Genomic DNA, 22,681 nt, shown 5'->3' with positions numbered 1-22,681 from the left:
AGGATAATATCATGAGGTATACAATGCTCCTCCATGACAGACAGCAATGACAGCAACGACAGGCCATATCTCCTAGTCAACCCGACAGCGTTAAGGAAAAAGACTGTTAACCATAGAATAATATGCCGCCAGTGCTTTGGAAACACTTATCCAATAAAAGGCATGTGATTTTCAAGACTTTAATATTAAACTGAAAATTTTACCCATTGTAGGATCATCTAAGTTATCTGAGCATGATTCAGGCAGGCTAAATGATGTTTGGTAGACAGGCGTTTTGCATGAAGTTTCAACTTTGGATATTTTCAAGTTATGGAGGATTTACCAAGACATAACATCATGTAAATAGTCACATATTTATTTAGCACTCTCTATAAGATGGGCTTGTCAAACTTATCATCATCATTATCTTTGTTAATGTTATATGCTTTGCTTCAAATGGCTTCTAACCTTATTCCACACTTTATGTAACCAATTTTCACTGTAAGTTTGACTTGTATGAACAGCATTCCAAGAGCTAGCTCTTTCATAGCTTCCTCCATCCATTGACACACATATCAAGGCAGGACAGGCTTACTCATTCTTTGTGAACTCACAGCATCTTGTCCATACTGAGTATACTTTATTTGTCAGAGTATGTTGTTAAGCTCTTTACATGTGTTATCATATTCAATATTCATAAAACCCTTCGAAATAGGCCATTAACATAATCATATCATGGCAAAGAAAAATGAAGTACAAAGGGATTGCCCAGAGTTCACAAGTTGAGAAAGTAGAATTAAATATCCACTACCACACCCTGCTTAGTTATTTCTAGCTATAGTCATTCTGGCCCCAGAATCAGTTATTAGACTTAACTACTTGAGGAGAGGATATTCATCTTTTTCCCATTCATACACCTTGTGCCTAACACAAGAAACAAGTTGCTGTTAGATCGATTAGTGGCTGGGTAAGAAGTTACTAAATGGAAAATAAAATTTTAGCTTTTGAAGTCTTCCAAAAAGGGTTTAAATACCAGCTCTTTCCTCCAGGAGATGTGTCTAGTGATTTGCTTAACCTTTTGGATCCTAATTGCATCATCTTTTCAGTGAGTTTTAAAAAGTCTCAGTAGGAGAGAGGCAAGATGGTGGTATAGGGTGCGGACAGGTTTAAATAGAAAGAGAATCATTAGCCAGGATGAATCAGAGAGGGCACATTCCAGGAAATAGGATAAGACAGGCTCATGGCAATGCAGTACCTGGAGACCCATGGACATGGGGAAGCAACAGAGACAATGGAGTAGTGTTACCGCAATCAGATACCCCTGCAGTGGTTAATGAGCAATGATCCAAGCTCTACCAGGAGCCAGAGCTCCAACGACAGCCAGGTGGAAAGGAGAGGTAACTGGCAGCTCAGGAGGCAGACACAGGCAAAGAACTTCCCATCCTGCCAATTTGTTTGACTTGAGCCCAAGCAGAGACGGAGCAGTAGATCCCAAGCAGTTGATGCAGGAACAGGGTGGATTCCATAGCACAGATCCCCATCAGTGCCACATCGATAACATTCTGTTGCAATGAGACAAAGGCTGTGGGACTGAGGGAACAACAGTGACCTGTATGTGTGCTAAGCCAGGATCAAACATATTTCTGGCTCAGTGTATTGTACTGATACCACAGGAAAATCAGTGATGACTTGATAACCTACAGGTTCCACCCAAAAAAAGAGTGAGTGGCCCCTAAACCTAACAGCCATCAGACACAGAACCCTACAAGTGCCACATCAGGTGCCATTTTACATAGTGTGGCAAAGGCATTGGGACTGAGGACAACAGTAAGCTGCACATGCACTAAGCTGGCAGTGACCTTACTTCCAGCTCAGGGATTGCGCTGGTCCCACAGGGAAAACAGTACAGACATGGCGTCCTAGAGCTTTCACCCAAAATAGGTCCGGGTGGTTCCCAGATCTAATGGCCAGAATATCCAGGACTCTTCCAGTGCCATCTCATGTGCCATTTTGTGTAGTATGGCAAAGACTGTGGGACTGAATGGATAACAGTGAGCTGTGCATGCGCTAAGCTGGGAGCGAACTCACTTTCAGTTCAGTGCATTGCACAGATCCATAAGGAAAACAGTACTGACATGGCATCCTACAGGTTCCACCCAAAATAGGTCTGGGTGGCCCTCAGACCTAACAGCCAGCAGACCAAGAACTCCATCAATGCCACGTCAGGCACCATTTTGTATAGTGTGGCACAGACTGAGGACTGGAGGGACAAAAGTGAGTTGTACATGTGCTAAGCTGAGAGCAAAATTATTTATGGCCCAATGTGCTGCTCTGATGCCAGAGGGAAAACAGTACCAACATGGCATCCTACAGGTTCCACCCAAAATAGGTCTGGGTGGCCCTCAGACCTAATGGCCAGCAGGTTCTGGCAAAATCAACACCACTAGCAGCACAGTTATTTAGCACACCTGGTTTCCCCATAATCCAGGAAACTACTTGAACCAGATGTGGAAGAACGGCTGCATAAGCAACGATGGGCCATAGCACAGCATCACAGCAGGTGCAGAGTGGTGAGATAGGAGCTGGTGCTACAGAGGGAAGCTGTGGTGGAAGCTTACCATAGAGTCCAGGCCTGAAACTCATTGGAGGAAGTGGCATAAATGACTAAAAATGAAGAACTTGGTACGAAATACAATCAGTAAACTTGACCTGTAATTCTGTGGGTGACACAGCTTAGAAAACTACCCTAAGAAGGAGAATCTGCTAGCTAGAAGAACAAAGACAAAGAGCAAAAGAGAGAACGAGGCACAATGAATATTACTGAAGCCCCCCTTATAAAGAATCCAAAGCCTTTGGCAATCTCACAGTTAACTGATGAAGGCATCAAGAAAAGAGTAGGAAAAGAATTTATAAAAACTTGTTACAAAGCTTCTTATCAACAATAGAAAAGCACATACATGAGTTCAGTAAGTATAAGGAATATGTCAGATAGCAAATATCAACACAAACAAAATCAAGCAGAATTATTAGAAATGAAGGATACAATGAAGCAAATGAAAAATTCAGTGGAAAGCCTCAACAATAGAATGAAGGGAGCAGAAGAAAGAAAATCTCAGAATTGGAAGATATTTTCTGTCAACAATGGGGAAATAATCAAAAAGCTTGAAGTGCAGCTGGGTCAAGTGGAGACATTAAGCAAAGTTTCGAGGGATACTAGAAATGTCATAACCCAGAGAGAGCTAATCACACATGTGTCTCCTCTTTTAATCCAAGCCTTTCTACATTTTTGTTTTGAATTTTATGATACAATTTCATAGAGTCTGGATTTCCCTCCTCCAATTGACTTTCTCAATATTGTTACAATAATACAGTAATTCATAAGGAGTTATAAATCCATCAGTCTGTGGCCCGACATTGCTGGTACACACAATGTCAGACAGTCCAGCATCCATTGCCTAGATACGTCCAACAGTTTCATTGGGAGTCCATCTGTGATTTGGAAGCAGGGATACATACTGCATTGTATCTTCACATCTGGATATAGTAATCTATTACTCCATCACTACACATTCCCTTAAATGAGAGCCACAAAATAAGGTCAACAACAGGTATGAACTTAAAATAATAACGACAGCAAAAATTACAGTACCATGGAGTCGAAAAATATGCCACTGAATAACTAATGCATGGGTGATGAAAGCACAAAAGCCTCATTTGCATTATGGTTTCCTTATATCAGAGAGAACATATGGTATTTTTCCTTTTGGGATTGACTTATTTCACTGAGCATAATGGTCTCTGGTTGGTACCATCTAGTTGCTAATGGTATAATTTCATTCATTTTAATGGCTGAGTAATATTCCATGGAGTAGATATACCACAATTTCTTTAACCACTCCTCTTTGGATGGGCATGTGGATGCTGTTTCTTTGCTATTAAGGATTGTGCTGCTGTACATATAGGATTACAGATTTCTTTTTCATATGCAGTTTTCATTACCTTTGCATATATTCCCAAGGGTGCCACAGCTGGGTCATATACCAGATCAATTTGCAGTTCTTTTAGCACTCTCCATACTGATTTCCATAGTGATTGAACACTGTCAAAAATTACTTGGCTATATATGTGTGGGCTCCCTCTGGTTTTCCATTCTTTTTCATTCTTTCTCATCTCTGTTTCGGCAAGAGTAGTAGACAGTTTTGGTGACTGCTGTCCTGTAGTGTGTCTTGAGGTCTCTAATTGTGATATCTCCGGCTTGAATTTTATTCTTCAGGAAAACTTTGGCTATTTGTGGACTCTTACGTTTTTCTGATTTTTTTGTGCGTGTCATCTTTTTTATTTCTGAGAAGAAAGCTATTGAGATTTTGATTGGGATTGCATTGAATCTGTGTATTACTTTTTGGTAATATGGACATTTTGATGTTGATTCTGCCAATCCAGGAACATAAATTTCTCCATCTTTTATCACCTTCTTCTATTTCTTTTTAAAATGTCTTATAGCATGCATTATAGAGGCCATCCACAATTTTGTTCAAATTAATTCCAAAGTATGTGATATTCATCTTTGCTGTTTTAAAGGGATAGTACTTACAATTTCTTTCTCAGCCATGGTGTTATCTGTTGACATATCAACATGCGACGATGAACTTCTCATGAATACATAAAAATTCACTGAAATGTATCCAAGCCTTACCCTTACTATGCATCAACCTGGCATAAATCACAATCTGTTGCTGAACTTCTATTTACCCATATATACTATTTTTGGTTCAACCAACACTCCAACCGAATAGGATCAATCATTCCTGAACTTTGTTACCTCCCAATTCTACATATGTGAATGAGAAAGGATGAAAGCCAACCTTTGGATGCAAGACATCTGGATCCAAACAATAAACGTGCACTATAACTAGCTATGAATTCTTGGACTATTTCTTCCATTATCTGAGCCCAAAATAGAAGCGGAAGTTGAAGTAATAAGCACGGAGATGATCATTAGAAGTTCTCGAAAATAAATAAATAACAGTTGCTAGTGGTTTTTTTTTTATTGCGTTTGTTTCCTTATGTATCTGTCTTTAGTTGAACTTCAGATTCCATGAAGCCAAGGGCTGTGTCTAGTACTGAAATACAGAGAAGGCACTTGCCAGCCATACACAGACATTGCTGTCAACTCTACGTATAAGCACAGTTTTCCTTAATCTAGACACCAAGTCTTCAGTAGTGACTTTTAAAACATCATATAATTCTTAGGCAAAGTGCAACCAAATCTAAATTTACAAACTTCTTGATTGTGATATACAATATATAAAAGTATTTGTGTTTAGTTGTTGTTTTACCTGTTGACTCTACAAAGAAAGAAGGATGTGTTGGACAAATATAAAGCTATCAACAGGAATACATGGCAAATAATATTAAAAGAATGCTTATCTTAGTGAAAAAAATTGGAATTCCTGCATATAAGGGATATTCAAAATTGCTCAAAAATGTGCATCATAGAAAAACTGTACTTCCATTTCAAAAATTTCGCACCAAAATTAATATCATTCACTTTAATGTTCAGTGAACAACTTAAAGCACCCATATATATCTTTACAAATTTTAATTCTCATATATATTCTTGCACTTCAATGCTGCTTGCTAATAGGGCCAATGCGATGAGATAACACACAAAGAGAAAGGAGGTTTCCTTAGAAGACTGGATCTTACTTGTCCCTTAAGTGTAGTACATCATGTTGCACAACATGTCATCCCGGCTAGTACTTATGAACATCTAACTGGTATGTGACTATGTAAATCTTTTTTACAAAACACCAAACACTGCAATCTTGCAAACTTGAAGGGTCATTTAGAAACATTATTAAAAACAGAACAAAGATAGAGTTCCTGGAAAACTTACATTACAATCAAATCCAAATATTAAAAAACATTTGTTAGGAGACTGTTGGCACAAGTGAGTAATTCCAATCATGTCAACTTTTGTTTAATTTAAAGACATTTTCAAGCCAAAAAGATTTTTGTACCGTGTTAAAGGGCTAATACTGGTAAAGCACGCATCAAGTCTCCAAATATAAAGAAAAATCCAGCTTATAAAATATAAGAAAAAAAATGTACGTCTGACAGTTTCACTCCAAAGTGGGTTCCAATTTATTCAGAGTCCACAGAGCGGCATATCACAAGGCACAGCAAAAACAACCTTACCACCATGAGATGAAACCAAGAACATCCACTCTACTTTCTTAAATGAACCTTGACTATGAGAAGTCTGGTTATTTTTCTTGGGGAAATTGGAATATTTTGCCTGTAATTTATGTAAGCCTCCAAGTTCAATCAATGTTAATCACAGTTTATAGTCACTGCTTTTCTGTGAACTTCCAGAAGGTTTCATTGGCATCTACAAACCTGCCTCAGCAAATAGAAAGGAAGCCACATAACAAAGGGGGAAGAAACAATGTTGATTAGATCAGGAAATTCTTCCAAAACCAAATTGTTTCCCATGTAAAGCTGGTTTATGCGTTATCCTGCATTCACTTTTGGAAAGAAAAACCACTCTAGCTACCTAAAGGAGATCAATGGAGACAGTGGGATGTTTAGGAAATAGTTACAGCTACAGAGCCTGGAGCCTGCACTTTGTCTCCAGGAATGACTCCTTGGGTGTGGGGGCAGGTAGGGGAAAACTTGCAGAACTGGCCCACCAGGAGAGCTACGCTTTATGCCATAATCAGGACTGAGGGTATATGCTGGGCGCTACAGATAGAACTGTTGGTTTGAGAATCAAATCTCACCTGCTAACTTTGTACCATCAAGAAAAGTGCTGCTTTGGGTCTTTGCTGTGCCACTCAATGCTCATAGAATCAGTGACTGAGTGCTAGAACAAAAATTTGAGAAAGCCTAGCCTCTCGATATCACTGCTAGCAACAAACAAACAAAACAAAACAACAGAAGCAGAAAGAAAGATGGCATCAACTCTCAGCACTGCCCATCAGTACAAGTGTTGGCAAAAGTAAACATCACATGCAGACAGAAAAAGCTGTGGATCTGAGAAATACTCAGAAAGTAAAATTACCAGAGTTCAGAAAATAATTGGAATGTTAATACGTGGTCTTTCATAAAAACCCAAGCTTCAGAGTAGGTGGAGCCTTTTCAGAATCTTTCTGTCATTACTCAAACCGAAGCCATTTTGAAAAAAAGTCCCTAGAAATAAAATTCATCACCCAAGTTCCCAGGGCAATTTTAAAGTTCACTGTGTGTGAAGCAGAGAGGCAGAAATGGAAGATGCCAGTGGAGTGGAGAGTTTGTGAGTTGGAATAGAGAAAAATGATGAGACCTGATGAAATCACTGGGTTTTAGAATGCAGTGGAACATGGGAGTAGTTTGCTACCAAGAATCAGACACATAAGATTGGAGACCAGAATAACAGCAAAACTGAATATGGATATAATCAACTGAGGAAAGCAACATGCAATGAGAAAAGGGGTCAATGTATGAAGAAAGAACACTTAGAAGGGATTTTCAGATATAAGGGGAATCAGAAATGACTGGGAAAATAAAGCTAATGGAATACTGAGTTAAACAGTCAAATGAAACAGTTCTGGTGTCCAGGATACTGTAAGAAGAACGTAATTAACAAACGTGAAATTTAATTTTAAAAACAGAAGAAATGTCATCTTTAAAAAAATAAGAAGCCCTAAGACCTTAATTTAGTGTAAATATAGGCAAAAGCTATGAACAATAATCAAATGACTGGATGATCAATTCACCTATCTACAGAAAACAAAGTAATCACAGATCATTAAAACTGAAACAGCATGGCTGGTATTGTGGCTTTGTGGGTAAATCCTCCACCAGTGAAGCCACCACACCAAACACACACCAATTCAAACGTGCTACCTGTTAACATGCCTAGGAAAGAAGAGTGCCTAGGAAGAAAAATGGGTGGAAGATCTCCCCCCCACTCTCTCTTTTACCTTCTCTTCCATCTTTCTGACTTTGCCTTTCAAATATATAAATAAATCTATACAAAAGTAGTAGTATAATATACTTAACTATTGGTTGAAAAGTTAAAAAATATATTTTAAACTGCATCTTCAGCAACACAATTATAAGCAGGCATAGAAAAGGGGATTTTGATATACTTACCAGAAAAAAATGATGATATTTTAAGGTGACAGATATGCAATTATCCTAATTTTATTATTACTTAATGTATACATGAATCAAATCACACTGAACCTCATAAATATGCATAGGTATTATGTATTAATAGAAAAAAAATAGTTTGAAAGTATTATTTTTAAATTCCACACTCACAGATGGCTAAAATTTTTTAATTTTCCTCTTTTTATTATTTTAGCTTATTAGCTATTATGTTCAAACATATGGGGATGACAAATGGGAAATCTTATCAGAAATATACCTTTATCATGAACTAACCAGATTATAATATTTCACACATAGTTTTAAAATTCAATATATCCAATCATAAATACAGTATAATTAAGAACCAAAGCTTGCTCAGTTAAGAGTTACATAGACAAAATCTTCAGGATTAAATTCTATTAACAAAGTGTTGCAATACCTTGGTTGGAGTACAAAAGTTATTCTGAAGAAGTTAAACTAATGCACAATGTACCTCACACCATGCATGCATGATCTTATCCAAAGAATGACCTCTGACATTTTTTTCTTAGGAAAAAGCAAAATCATCTGATAGAAATAGATGATAATTTATGTTCATTGGCAATGTAAATCACTGTCCATTAAACCTACCCAAAATCTTGATACTACTGGCCAGGTGAATGGCTTTTATTGGCTGTCCGCAAAAACATCATTAGATGATAACTTGAAGCATCATTATTAGCATTTGTGACAGGCCTAGAAATCTCAGAGATTAACTGATGGTCTCTCAATTAGTATAGTTACTACATGTCATTAATATCTTCCATATAGTGTATGCACTGATGCTGAAAATGAGGAGAGTGCCATAGCAGATGTTAATTTACATAAAGTTTTAGGAAATGCCCTAACCAGCTACAAGGACTGAATCCACCAGCTGAAACAGATGCTGCTGTACTGTTACTAACATTAGAAATACCATCTTGTTAATCCAGCCCATTGTGGTACAAAACTTCTTTATTAATTAAAACTACTAAATTATAAATTTGATGTTAAGACTTCAAAATTCAAGAGACCACTCCTCCAGACAAATATTTTTCCAGTGTGAATCTATGTAAACTGGATTAACAAAATATAAATTTAAAGCTAAGGGAAGTTTTAGGATTCCAATGTCTTGTTAGTTTGAGCTTCCTAAATCCACATGGCAATTGTAGAGGAAAATATGAAAGGAATTGTACAGAAGAAGGAGGAGAAACATTCATTTATTTAGTGGAAGGAAGACCAGTAGGCAATCATGAGAAAATGATGAAGCAACTGAAATGCAAAATGAGTTATCAAAATACTTAAGGAGGCACCAGCTAGTCTCTCATGAAAAGGAACAAGTGTCAGAAAGACTTGGAATGCAGTCACGGACTTAATAAAGGATTTATGGGATTTAAAGTTTGGGGAAGCTTCAAAGTCAAACACATCTCCCAAAGGGAAAAAAAAGACTTGTAACTCAGACAACTTTGGAAAGCAGTTTGGGAATTCAAAGCAATTTTTCAACACACTTGCAACAGCCTCTAACATAGCCAATGGGGGAAAGAATTATATGGAAAGAAATCAAATATGCTCAGAAATCTTAGTGACCTGTATCTAGTATTTCTAGACATCATTTAAAATTCTGTTAATTCAGATGAATAAACTGAGTGTACTTCTATAAAAATCAAAGATGACCCTAAGAGGCAATATGGGCAACAAGGATTTGGAAGAAGAATTAGAAAAATTAGATATAAACTTCTCCTCAAACATCTGCTACCTGGACATTTGGACATGTCCCTGTTTCTTGCAAACCTTGATTTTCTCATCAACAGCATGGAGTCTGTGACTGCTGTAGCCACTGGGCTTGGTGCATTGAACTGTGTCAGGTGCATAGTACTTCGGGTAGAATCTTAATATGTGGTATCGGTCTATTTCATTGAGATAGTTAGAAATGCTATGAAGTTTCCCTTCTAGAATACAGTTGCAGAATTTCAGATGTTATTGGTAAATTACAGCACTTACTGGCTCCTGGCTTCAGCTTGACTCAGTTCTGGCTGCTACAGCCATTTGAGAATGGATCAGAAAGCAAATGGAAGAGTCAGTCTCTCCCTCCCTCTCTCCCTCCCTCCCTCCCTCTCTCCATCACTTCTTCTCTCCCTCTCTCTCCTCTTTCTCTCTCACTTTCAAATAAGTAGATAAACTAACTAAGTAAATCTGTGTGTATGTGCTTTAAAGAACAGTTCTATATCATGCCCAGGGATGTTGATTCTCAGCAAACCACTTTCCTTCTTTGCCAAATGGCTCCCTGAAAGATTTTGCCAACGATGGGACATAGAGACATGTGAAGGAAAGAAGAAGATAGCTAAAGAGATGTATTGCTCCAATGAACATGGTTCTTATTCACTCCGCAGTTCCACAAATCAGTGGGTGATTCCAATTACCAGTTTCTCTATAGAGTCCCAAATCCAGCATCACTGCATCCCTCAAAAGTACTAGGGCAAAGCTAATTGTCCTGTAATACAGAAACTGCATTAATAAAATAGGAACACAATGCAGTGTGGAAGCCTGAGTCTCCTAACTGCTTAGGGAAGACTTGAGCTAGTGCTGATACACTAATCAATGATATATGAAAACTTTATCAGGTGAAACAATTTATGGAAGGAAACTGGGGTAGATGAGGCATCAAGTTCAATGAGATAAGAATAGTGCATTCTTGAATTTTTTAAAAAGATCTATTTTTATTGCAACGTCAGATATACAGAGAGGAGGAGAGACAGAGAAGAAGCTCTTCCATCCATTAATTCACTCCCAAAGTGGCCAAAACGGCTGGAGCTGAGCCAATCCGAAGGCAGGAGCCAGGAGCTTCTTCTGGGTCTCCCACATGGGTATAGGGTACCAAGGTTTTGTGCAGTCCTCAACTGCTTTCCCAGGCCACTAGCAGGGAGCTGATGGGAAGTGTGGCCACCGGGATTAGAACCAGCGCCAATATGGACATTAGCCACTAGGCCACTGTGCCAGGCCACATTCTTGAAATTTTGAGGAATCCTGAATGACTCAAATATTGGCTGAGTAAGACAAGTAGAACCATAGTAAACATTACATGGAGACAGGCAAGGGCCAGGTCCTGAAATCCTACACAGGCAGAATGTACAGAGAGTGCAGAAACAGGAGGAGAAGGAAGTGGAATGCTGCAGAGACCCCTGCCCGGATGCTCAGCACTCTCAGAGCGCGGAGAGTATGAAATGAGAGCACAACTCTGATTAGGAAGGCCCAGCACGTCTATCATGTTACAATGAGTTTACATTTTATTCCAAATGCAATGCTCAGCCACCGAAGAGTTCTATTTACGGAAGTGCAGTAGGATGATTTACATAGGGACAATCTTGCTATGGCAAGCATGGAGTTTGTTCGAACGAAACGGAAGGCACTCAGACAAAAGACAATAACTGACTGGAAAGAGAGGAGGTAGAAAAACAAAACAAAACAAAACAAAACAAATCTTTCTAATTTTAAAGGTAGCGAGAGTAGTAGAAAGTACTTTGTGGAACGTTTTCTTTATGAGAAAAGTGTTTCTAGATAAAATAATATCACTCATTCCATAGTTTCCTGTAGGCCAACCATATGCGATAGCAGTATTTTGCTGGTTTAGATATATGTATTTTTTATCATAAGCTTTGAAGGAAATAATTTCAGTTGGATGTTTTTTCTCTTTTGATAAGTTTTAAGTATTCATCTTTCTACTCATCCATTCTACATCTCAATATGCATATAAATATAATTCAAATCAACTCAGCTCAGGATTCTTGGCTTTTCTCATGTTGGTGTGGATGGAGAAATCTCTGGCCTCCCGGAGAAGTAATGAAACAAAGCCCAAAGCCCAAGTTATCAGGACAAGTGAGTGTGGTCACACTCCTTAGCACACTACTTCTTTTTTAATCACCTCTTGAAAAACAATGTATTGATTGTGCCCTGTCTTACAAGTTTTAACTTTTCTTTTGCATAAGCTCAGATATTTTCCTTTCCACCCTCCCCTTTTCCACACGCCACCCCTGTTTTCCTCCATATAATTACCTATTTAAATATGATTTTCTAATTAAATCTTTATTTCAATAGCACCTCACTTATGCAACTAAAATGCTTTTCACTCCACAGAGTATTCTCTTACTGAATGATTCACGTAGTACATTATGTTGTCACTAAGAGCGCTTGCTTATTGATGCAAATCTCATAAATATTACTCTGTTCCATTTATAAAATTTATTCATTAAAATCAATCAGTTATATTTCTAGAAAGCATTTGAGTAATATCTGGTAATATGGAAAAACTAAAAGCTGTTTATTACCTCTGATTCAGTAATTATATGCTTGAGATTCTGCATTAAGGAAATAATCAAAGATGTAATTGTTTGAAAGGCTGAATAACGATGTTCCGAAACATGATATACTTAGAAGAGTGAAATCTGGCAAGTCTTACTTCCTACAAGAATCAAATTACTCGCTATATTATGGCACAAATAGGAAACGGACTGTTACGAAACCATTCTAAATGGTTTTTGAAATCTATTACATGGCATAAGAAAATGTACCTGCTATCACTTTCAGTGAGAAGCAAAATGTAAGTTACAAAAGCAAATACAGATGTGCAGTCAAACCAAACATTGATTTCCTAGACTAAGTTTTCCTTCTGTTGAAATACATAGCAATGAAAGATAGCATAAATGAAGAAACTAAACAAACTATGCTTTTTTAAAAAATGTAAATATTGGGCCCTGCACATTAGCCTAGTGGCTAAAGTCCTCACCTTGAATGGGATCCCATATGAGCACTGGTTCTAATCCCAGCAGCCCCACTACACATCAAGCTCCTTGCTTGTGGCCTGGGAAAACAGTCGAGGACGGCCCAAAGCCTTGGGACCCTGCACCCATCTGGGAGACCTGGAGGAAGCTCCTGGCTCCTGCTTTCGGATCAGCACAGCACTGGCCACTGCGGCCACTTGGGGAGTGAAACATCAGATGGGAGGTCTTCCTCTCTGTCTCCTCCTCTCCATATATCTAACTTTGCAATAAAAATAAATAAATCTTTAAAAAAATGTAAATACCTCCTTAAACTAAAAACAGCAGAAAATCCCAAGTTAATAAAAAACTGAGTAAGAAGTTACAGAATGTGAAGGTGGGAGATAAGGGGTCTGGGCTATGTGAGGACAGTGGAAGAGAGAGTAAGTACAACAAAGAATAGAGCCCATCTCAATTCTGGAAACTAAGTGGTTTAACTGGTCGCCCTAACTCGTGAAAGGAGGATGAAAACAGCTACCACTTTCTACCTCCCAGGCTGGCAGCACGGAAGCAGCTGTACCGCTGGAGTAGGGAGATGCAGCTTTCTAGCTAATATCTTAAACAACACTGCATTTACAATAACACTTACATGCCTAAGGGTCAGCAGTCTCATACTGCTGATGAATGCTCTGGTGTCACCTGAGTACCAAGGATGGCTTCAGTGAAAACAACTTTAAAAATAAAGACAAAGAGGGATCTGGGAACGAAGAGCAGGAAAAGATGGAAGGACAAACCGACATATGGTCTCTGCAGTTACAACAGAAACGCACTTTCAGACAGTATATAAATGACTCCATAAGGCTTTGCTTTCATTGAACTTAACCTATAAAAGAAGTTGATTGAGCTCAAAGGCCGTAACTTTAACACTGTTTTATGATTGACATTCTGACATCACAGTGGAAGCCAATGAGTACAAAGATAATGTTTAACTCAACAAACTTGAGATTAATTCATTTCAGATGAAAGACAAATTGAAAATATCACCAAGATAGAGAAAATAATTTTACAAAGTAAGAATAATGAAAATTAATATGACAAAAATATCACAAAAAAAATCCTGGAAACAAAGATTACCACTTAAAAGTAACTATATGAAGACTACATTGGATAGCATTGATGAAAAGATGAACGAACTGGAAAACAAGGTTAAAATACTGTGGAGTAGGAGAAATTTTTTTTAAAAAATTTTTAGGAGACAAGGGGAAATGGATGAAGAAGCTTCAAAGACCGTCTGAAAAGAGTTGCAGGAAAAGGAGAGAAAACTGATGAAGTAATACATGAACACACAGCAGCTGAAGAAGTTAAAGATATTCAGGAAGCCATCAGTCTTTATTTTCTAAAAATAAAGACCAAGATAAAGAACTATGAAAGAATACACTCATAAAATATATAGCAATGGAAAAACCAATGATAAATACAGATAAGAAAATTAAACATTCCCAAAGCAAAAAGATGGATATTAATAAACTGCTTATCATTAATAGATATCAGAAGATGTTATCACAACAAAATCAAAACTAAATAAAAATTCTACACCCAGAAAAGCTATTCATCAACAAGGGTGAGAAAGTTCAGTACTTTCAATGCTACTTTCACTGAAATAACAACAAACGCAAATGGAGAAAATGGATGTAAAAATGGTAGCATACTTAAATATATTTGTCAATGTTAGCTAATTATGATAATAAACAGTATCTTTTAACAAAAACAGTAGTACTAAAAGTTTGGGGAAATATTAGGAGGAACATAATAGCAGTTAAAAGTATTACTATTCTAAAACACTCATTTTACTTGGATGGCTAACTATACTGCATAAATTAAAACATTGAACTTTCATAATTAATAAAATATATTAACACAAAGACTAACCAACAAATTAGTTAGGAATACTATACAAGCCTTCAAATATTATTAGAGGTGCTGGCGCCTTTGCATAGTGGATAAAGGCATCATATATAGGCATTGGTTCAAATCCCGGCTGTCCCACTTCCAATCAAACTCCCTGATAACATGATTCGGAAAGCAATACTCGGGTCCCTTCACTCAAGTGTGAGACCTGGAAGAAGCTCCTCCCAGTGCAATCACGAGAAGGAAACCAGTGGGTGGAAGTTCTGTCTTTCTGACTCTCATTTTCTCTCTGTAACTCTTTCAAGTAAAAATAAATAACTTTTGAAAAAGAAAAATGTGTCTAAATTTTATAATCCTAACACTAATATTTACAAATCTACAGTTTTAAGCTGATCACTAAATGTAAACAATTTACACATAGGCTGATTATTTTTTATGCATCTCTCAACACAGTTGTTGCTTCCACTTGGACATACTGATTAATTTTGAGCATATTTTCTAGTCAGTTTTCAGAGAGAGAGAACAGAGGAGAGAATATACATGAGAACATTTTTGTCAATGTTGTTCACTTCCAGTAACTTAATTGATGCTCTGTGCATGTTAAGCTGATTTAAGTCACGTGGCAAATGCTACAATTCCTACCTAGGAAAGGCACTGGAACAGAAGCCATCCTTTAGTATGACTACATCAAGAAAAGCTGCTGACACCCATATGAGATCAAAAGCATATCAGGTTGCCTAACAAATTCAGTAAGCATCTCACTAAGCCCAGGAACCAACGGGAACATTCTAAAGACCTACGGAAATCTTAGGAGTAACTAAAGAAACCACACACAGTGGATGTTCTTATACAATGCTAAAATAAGATTCAGTTGTCTTATTAAAATGTCTGAGCTATAACAATGTTATTCCTCAGCCTTTCCCTAGAAATAAAAATCACTTCACTATATGGTCAAATAAATAACAGACACTGAAGATGTGTGACTTCATGGTTATAGCTCATCGGTCTTTTTGAGTATTTTTTCTTCTCTATTGAACCAATCCCAGTATTCTCTTTTTAGCTCATATGACCTACCAGAAGCTGGTGGTTATTTAAGGTACAAAGGGAATTGGACAAAATTGCTCCATATGCATTATTCCATGTGATAAAATCTTTTTTAAAAAGAGTTACCTCTGGAAAAAATATGCAGAAATGTTCATTGAAATTTCTGAAATGAATTCTCTAGTCCGAACACTTAGAACTACTTTCACTATGTTGCAATAATTGAAGCAAATATTATTTTAAATTACTGCAGTTATATCTAAAACAATCCAATGCAATTATCTCCCATTTGAATTCAGTGGTGTAATGACGTACCTATCTATTTTAACCCATCTCTATCCTAAAAAGGGACAAGCAGATTTATTTTATGCCTTCTTGACACAAAATACTATATTCATGGCAAGTCTTTCATGAAATTAGACTTACATTTAAGTTCACAGCATGTGTTCTTTTTTTCTATAAAATATCTTATTTTTACAGAAATAATCAAATTTGGAAAAAGCAAAATTAGAGGTAAAAGATGACTTTGCCCAGTTTTGAATCCTGAGTCCGACAGCCTGGCACTTAGTACTTCGTGTTGATGTCATTTTCCAAGAATTCAGTCCTACAGGATTACATTATTGCATGAATTCTGGTTTTACTTCCCCTATCTTTACTGTGAGCTCTGCACAAGCAAACGGCATAGTTCAGCTATGTACACAATCAGGTTTGCACATCTCAGAGTGTATTCTGCTGACAATATGACATACCAGGCATATTGTGACAGAGTGCTATGTGGTCAAACAAATTAGAGAACTACTACAAGTGTTCTTTCAGAAACACAGTGAATTTCTTTGAAATTTAACTTAATTGAGACATGTTTACATTTATTTGGCTAGGACATCCAGTTGTGTCAACCTAGGGGTAAGTGGGAAAATACCACGCCAGGAAGATACATCACAGTGCTGTTTTTGAAGATAACAGCTTACAGGTTAACTTTCTCCAAAGGAGGTGTTAACTCTCAGAATTAAAATCCTCCCCATTGTTCTGAAGTATTCAAACATGGCTAAGGTGTTCCTAAAATGCTTCATCCTTCATAGCTACCACATTGCTGCGAAAGGGAAATGCTCTCAGAGGAAACACTATTCAGAAACACCAACCATTTGACCTTTCTAAACTCATTATCTTGTGTAAGTTAACTCCCTCATTTTAGCTCTAAGTATTCTACAAACTTAGCATTTCCATGGATACTTGTAAATTTAATAATTGTAGGAATCAGCCACAGAGGTACAAACAGAAAATGAGTGAACATTTCAGAGGGATGTACCAATTAAAGCAAACATAACCCCTTGGTGATAATAAGACGACCATTTCTCTCAATTACCTACTAAATTCTACATTGTTAAATTGAATATTTGAGTAGAGTATGAAGCGATTTTCATTCTCCCCAGAAATGTCCTTACTACCACACCTCTGTGTGTGTAGGTAAAATTCTGAAACACACTGCCAATATATAAAGGTATGATAAATGCTACAGTTTGACTTTTTCCTATTACTCCAATAATGCATGCTTTACCTAAAATACAGTATCATATGAAATAAATATGATGTCTTAAAATTAGTCTTTCAGCACCTCAATTAGTATCGACAAGTGATGCTGAAGTGACAAAACTTCAGTTCTAATCACTGGCAATCACTATCTATGCAACTGCAGCACCTTGATCTGACATCAAGCAGGCCTAAGGCAACTGTCACTGAATACGTAAGAAATGCATGCCAACTGCATAATGTGGCTGTGTTGGTTGAAATCTATATAAAAGAACCACAAAGAGACTAGAAAAACTTTATGTATCTTATAACACAACAATATCTTTGGACACATAAATCTTAAAAATGAGTTGAGTCTCTTGAAAGTTTTGCCTTTTATTTGCTGGTTTCTAGGCAGAGGTGACGGGACCTGTAATGTTCATTTAACACTGTACTTGATACACCATCAAGTCAAAATTTTACATTAACTTATTTGCTCTCTGTACTTACTAGAAAGCACTTAAGGTGGCTGAGATGTTCCAAATTCCAATAACCATAAAAATAAACCACATGATAAAGGAATAAAGAGATTTTTTTTTACTTAGAAAAAAAATCTTCAAAGTATTTGCTACTGTGTGCATATTAGTTTTAATTTGGAAATGTAAAGAACTTCCTTCACCAACAGACTTAGAGATAGTTTCTTGACTAATAAGAAAATATATGTGGTTTTTGACTGAGTATTGTTTCCAGAAAGGCTCAAAAGTGGCAAAATCTTGAGCAAGGCAGAATGGGGAGGGACTATTTATCTTTGAATAATGACATGACTTGTGTCCAACCAAGACATGATGAATGTCTGTATGTTCTTGGCTATAAAATCAAAACTTACTCCTGATGAAAGACTGTTATTTTAATAACTTGATACTATTCATTTACTAGATCCTGATACGTGCAACTTTTTAAACAAAAGAATAATACTAAATATTTATTTTTTGAGATACACCAAAAACAATGCTCTACATGGTTATGACTGAATCTGTGCTCAAAAGCATAGAAAAGTCTGCCTACCTCTTTTAAGGAGAAGAAATAGGAAATGTGAGTTCAAGCTACCTTTTAAGTCTTTCTTAAGTTTCCGCAGATCTTTCTGAAAATCTTCAAACTTCATTTGTGAGGCCTGAAAAAGATCCTGGGGTTCTGGCAATGGGAAGACACACTGTTCCTTTCCAGCATCCTAATTAGCAAGAAAAAAAAAATTTAAGCAGCTGAGCATCAATATAAAACAGAATAACAAAAGAACATCAATAGCAAAAAAAAAAAAAACCCTGCCAAATCATTTAACAAATGACAAAATTGAACTATACATAGCTTCTGTCTTACCTCATCAAAATTTCGAAGATAAAATGAAACAATGTATGATAAAAGACTTCTGCTGTTGTCCTAGGCAGAAAAAACAAAACCAGCAACAGTATAGTTTAGAAATTATTAAATATATGGTGGAGAACATACAATTTCAGGGTCCACATTTATATGAAAGAGATCATTGAGAATGAAATGTTGATTTTGATTTGGAGGGTCTCAGTCATAACATTGAAAGAAGATAGTATAATAGAAGAATTTGTCCCCAATGTTTCAAACTAATCTTCAAGTGGAAGCATAATTGTTCAAGAGCAGTCTTAACTGAAAATAGCAATCTTCTTTTTTATTCTCTTTATCAATTTTTGCTTTATACTTTCAATTTTGTTTAAATTTTTACTGCAGCATTAATGTTGTATTCTATAACTAATATCTTAAATAATTAAGTAATGCATGTATTTATAAAAAGGTGGACAACCAGCTAAATTTAATTGAGGCTCATTACCATATAGACAAGAAGAAAAGGTTAAAATATAATCTTATGTAAGCAGGAACTCTTTAAAAAGTCTAGTATATATACTATATATGTATATTGTATATATATATATAGATAGATATATATTGATATATCAGTAGCTGTAAGCTAGTACATAACACTCATGCCAATATATAAGAAAATAATGTTCTCAGTTATATGGAGAAATGTAAAATTTTTTCATATTTAATAGGATGTTTTTCAATTACTTTCTGGCATTCTTCGAGGCATTCTGAGACAGTCCTGATATGGTATATATTGGAGACTTCTATCAACAGACATAAGTTTTTCACTAATCAGTCTAGGCCACTTAACATTTTTATTTCTTTCAACTTATGAATCAATAAAACAGCACTGAACAAATCAACTAATAAAATGTTTATCAAAAGCCTGCTGAAAGAGAGAATTAAAGTCATCTAAGAAACAGCTCTGTTCATGAAGGTCTGTAAAACAGAATTAGTAAGAAGATATTGTTACATATACCAAGTATATGTACTAAAGTGTCCTATGAAAATACATTACATAAAATATAATAGTATTTTAAGAAGCAACAATAGTAATCATAAAAACTAAGAGACTATTTCAAATAGTCCATAGGAAACAGATTTAGAAAATAAGTTCATTTTGCTAGAGAAAAACTGAAACTCATGCAGATTTTAGGAACTTACTGAACAGCTCTTGTGCGCAAAAATTTTACAATAGTCTGCCCTAAAAGAAGCTTATCTTTGCATTTCATTTTTCCATTAAATTGCAAAGTGCCCTCTTATGCTGCTGGTATACTAAGAAAGGACTCCATGCTATTGGATTTCAGAAAAGCACAGTATTGGACATTTTATGTTTATAGCTGTTCAATGAAAGACTACTGAAAAGCATATGTACCCACATATGCATAAATTAGCAAATTTTCAATTGAACGAAAAGATGTATTTTTCAGAGGGCACTTATTTTATTATCCTGAAAGGAGAGTCCCATGTATTTCTATTTCTACTCCTAACCAATCACTTGAAGAAACTTAATATTGTAAAAATATGTACAAAATTCTTGCATCATATTGTTCTCTGCAGTAACTTCATTTCAGAGGGACATAATTCTGATTTTCTGTTTATCATCTCAGATTTTACTCTGAAGCACTGATCACCACCTCAAGTCCTATATTTCTTACAGCGTTCTTGGAATATCTTGGACTAATGTTAAACACATACTATAAAAATAGGATAAAACATAATTAGATCTTCAAAAAGACATAGACATTCCCATACATGTAAGCATCAGAAACAAAATAGTATGGACTGAAGCAGAATTGTTTTGACATATTTGTAATAACTAATCTTTGTTTTGTTTGCAAAACATGAGCCTCTTGGCCTCCACTCTTCAACTCCGAGAAGAAAATACAAAATACGACTGTCGAATTCACAGAAAAACAAATGGAGTTTATTTATTTTTCCAAAAGGATAAATATTAGCAGATATGGGAGAATGAAAATAGTACTTGCTCTTACTTTAAAATATTATAATCATTCACTAGACTTGGAATTACAAACAACTTTAGGAATCACTACTGTGGGTCACTAAATCACAAATATCTGATGGCATGACTTTTATCTGGCTCTAGATGTAAAGAATCCTTTTGCTTTGGATCCCAAAGAGGTACTTATTACATCTAGTTTAGAATCAGGTCATTATTAGCCAAAATACCTAACCCTCAATTGGCCAACAACCATTAGTACAAAACACTTACACTGCTCTTGACATCTTTCAGCTTCGGGAGAATGTCCAATCCAAAACCATCTGCCTGACCCCGAGTCTTATTTCCACCATTCATGTAGTTGCCAAAGGCAAGAACCAAACCCAGAACCTGCATGACCCCGGGGCCGCTTTTTAATGTCTGTAAAACAGGACAAAGAACAATTTCCTCTTACACAAGCTTTTATTTGAATAATACAACGTTATTGCCAACTATTCACATGATACTAATAGTTTTGAGTCATTACCAATATTTCTCAATCCACATTATCAGGTATATTTTAAGAGCAGTCACCAACGAACTTTAAAAAGCTGCAACCCCAGTAAGAATTTAAACATGCGTTCATAAGCTGAGGTATATCAGTCTAGGCAATTCCTATGACATAACTGAAAAGAAATCAAGTAAGTTTTTAATATGACAACTACTACAAAACATTATCATTACAATCATGGTAATCCTGCCTGCTTTTGGAACGAAACAAATATTTGGAAAAAGTTGTAGAGAAAAAAGGCAGTTGTAAGATTTCTAAATTCAGGCTTACTACCCAAAAGTTCACATCACATCTTCCAAAAACATCAAGTCTAATTTTCATTTCCATGTCACTTCCTCTGAAAACGTATCTTTGATAACATCTTCCCACTTTTCAAAATGATTTACCACAACCAGAACGAATAACACTATTGATTTTTGACAAATTGTTTTCAATGTTAATAACGGACATTTCTGCCAAGCACTTATTCTGTTTGCAGAAGAACATGAATCTTTCGTGGAGTCATATGGCTGTCCTTAAATGATTTGGTTGGAATAATCATTAACAATTTGCAAGACTCTGCCAGAACTTGAAGGGAAGTAAATAAAATGCCTTCAGCTCTCATTCGCTTGGAAGTATGATATCTGAACAGAGTATGAAACGTGAGAATTTTGTTTTGGCAAAAGTCAATGGAAGACAGCTCCCTAGAGGTCAGCACACACTGGCCACACTGGCCCTGCGCTGTGCAGCACTCCGTGTGCCAACCTGAACTGGTGCTTTGATCTTGGAGCCTTCGCGGTGAAAAGCTCCCTTCTGTGGGACTGCTAGCCCTCACACTGAAGAGTAGTTTAAAGAAAGGAAAATTTTTGTTTACAATATGAACATGATTGAACAAATTAAATAATCAGACTCCTGTTCAGTTCTTTTTGGACCAGAACTCACCTCACACAATTTCTGCAGTAATTCCAGTTTGCGACGAATTGTGCAAATGCTTTCTGAAAATGTCGACTGGAACAGGATGCAAAATACTCGCTCTGAGAAGTTGGGGATTAGTGACAGTTCATAAAGGAACCTAAGGAAATAAAGCCAAGTTAAGAGGAACAATATAATTCATATAAACAGATGTTGAACCTCATCTCACTCTTGACAGTTCTTCCTGAAGACTTCATTTTCCAAAAGGACAGGGCCCACCCATAGCCTGACCTTGCTGTAGTTCTAAAAGCATGCTTACTGTTCCGGTTTGTCCAGGGATTTGGCATTTTCCTTGTCTTTGGAAGATCGGCCATGCTTTTCAATTTTTTCCAGTTCATCTGACTGAGCTCTCTGAAAAAAACAAAAGCCAAGCGGTTTTTCAAAATCTGGTCAGTTGTAGCCTTCAGATAACAATGATCTTCACGCAGCAAAAATCTATATATTTTCATAGTTCTTAGCATCTGTTTGTAGCACAGCTTGACTTAATTTACA

The 22,681-nt window shown here is 36.4% G+C and overlaps 1 protein-coding gene across 1 annotated transcript in view; it reads right to left on the bottom strand.

The window, feature by feature from the left end:
* Positions 1-22,681, bottom strand: part of FMN2 (formin 2) — a 293,706-nt gene that overhangs the window by 88,710 nt on the left and 182,315 nt on the right. The window contains exons 10-14 of the mRNA XM_058669764.1: positions 22,449-22,540; positions 22,160-22,289; positions 20,962-21,108; positions 18,714-18,773; positions 18,447-18,567 (exon numbers count right to left, since the gene is read on the bottom strand). Coding sequence (XP_058525747.1) covers positions 18,447-18,567; positions 18,714-18,773; positions 20,962-21,108; positions 22,160-22,289; positions 22,449-22,540 — 550 coding nt within the window. The remainder of the gene's footprint in view (positions 1-18,446; positions 18,568-18,713; positions 18,774-20,961; positions 21,109-22,159; positions 22,290-22,448; positions 22,541-22,681) is intronic.

The sequence above is a fragment of the Ochotona princeps genome, chromosome 10, assembly GCF_030435755.1.
Source record: "Ochotona princeps isolate mOchPri1 chromosome 10, mOchPri1.hap1, whole genome shotgun sequence".
NCBI classification, from domain to species: Eukaryota; Metazoa; Chordata; class Mammalia; order Lagomorpha; family Ochotonidae; genus Ochotona; species Ochotona princeps.
The sequence above is the reverse complement of the archived record's forward strand: the minus strand, read 5'-3'. Positions and strand labels throughout refer to the sequence as shown.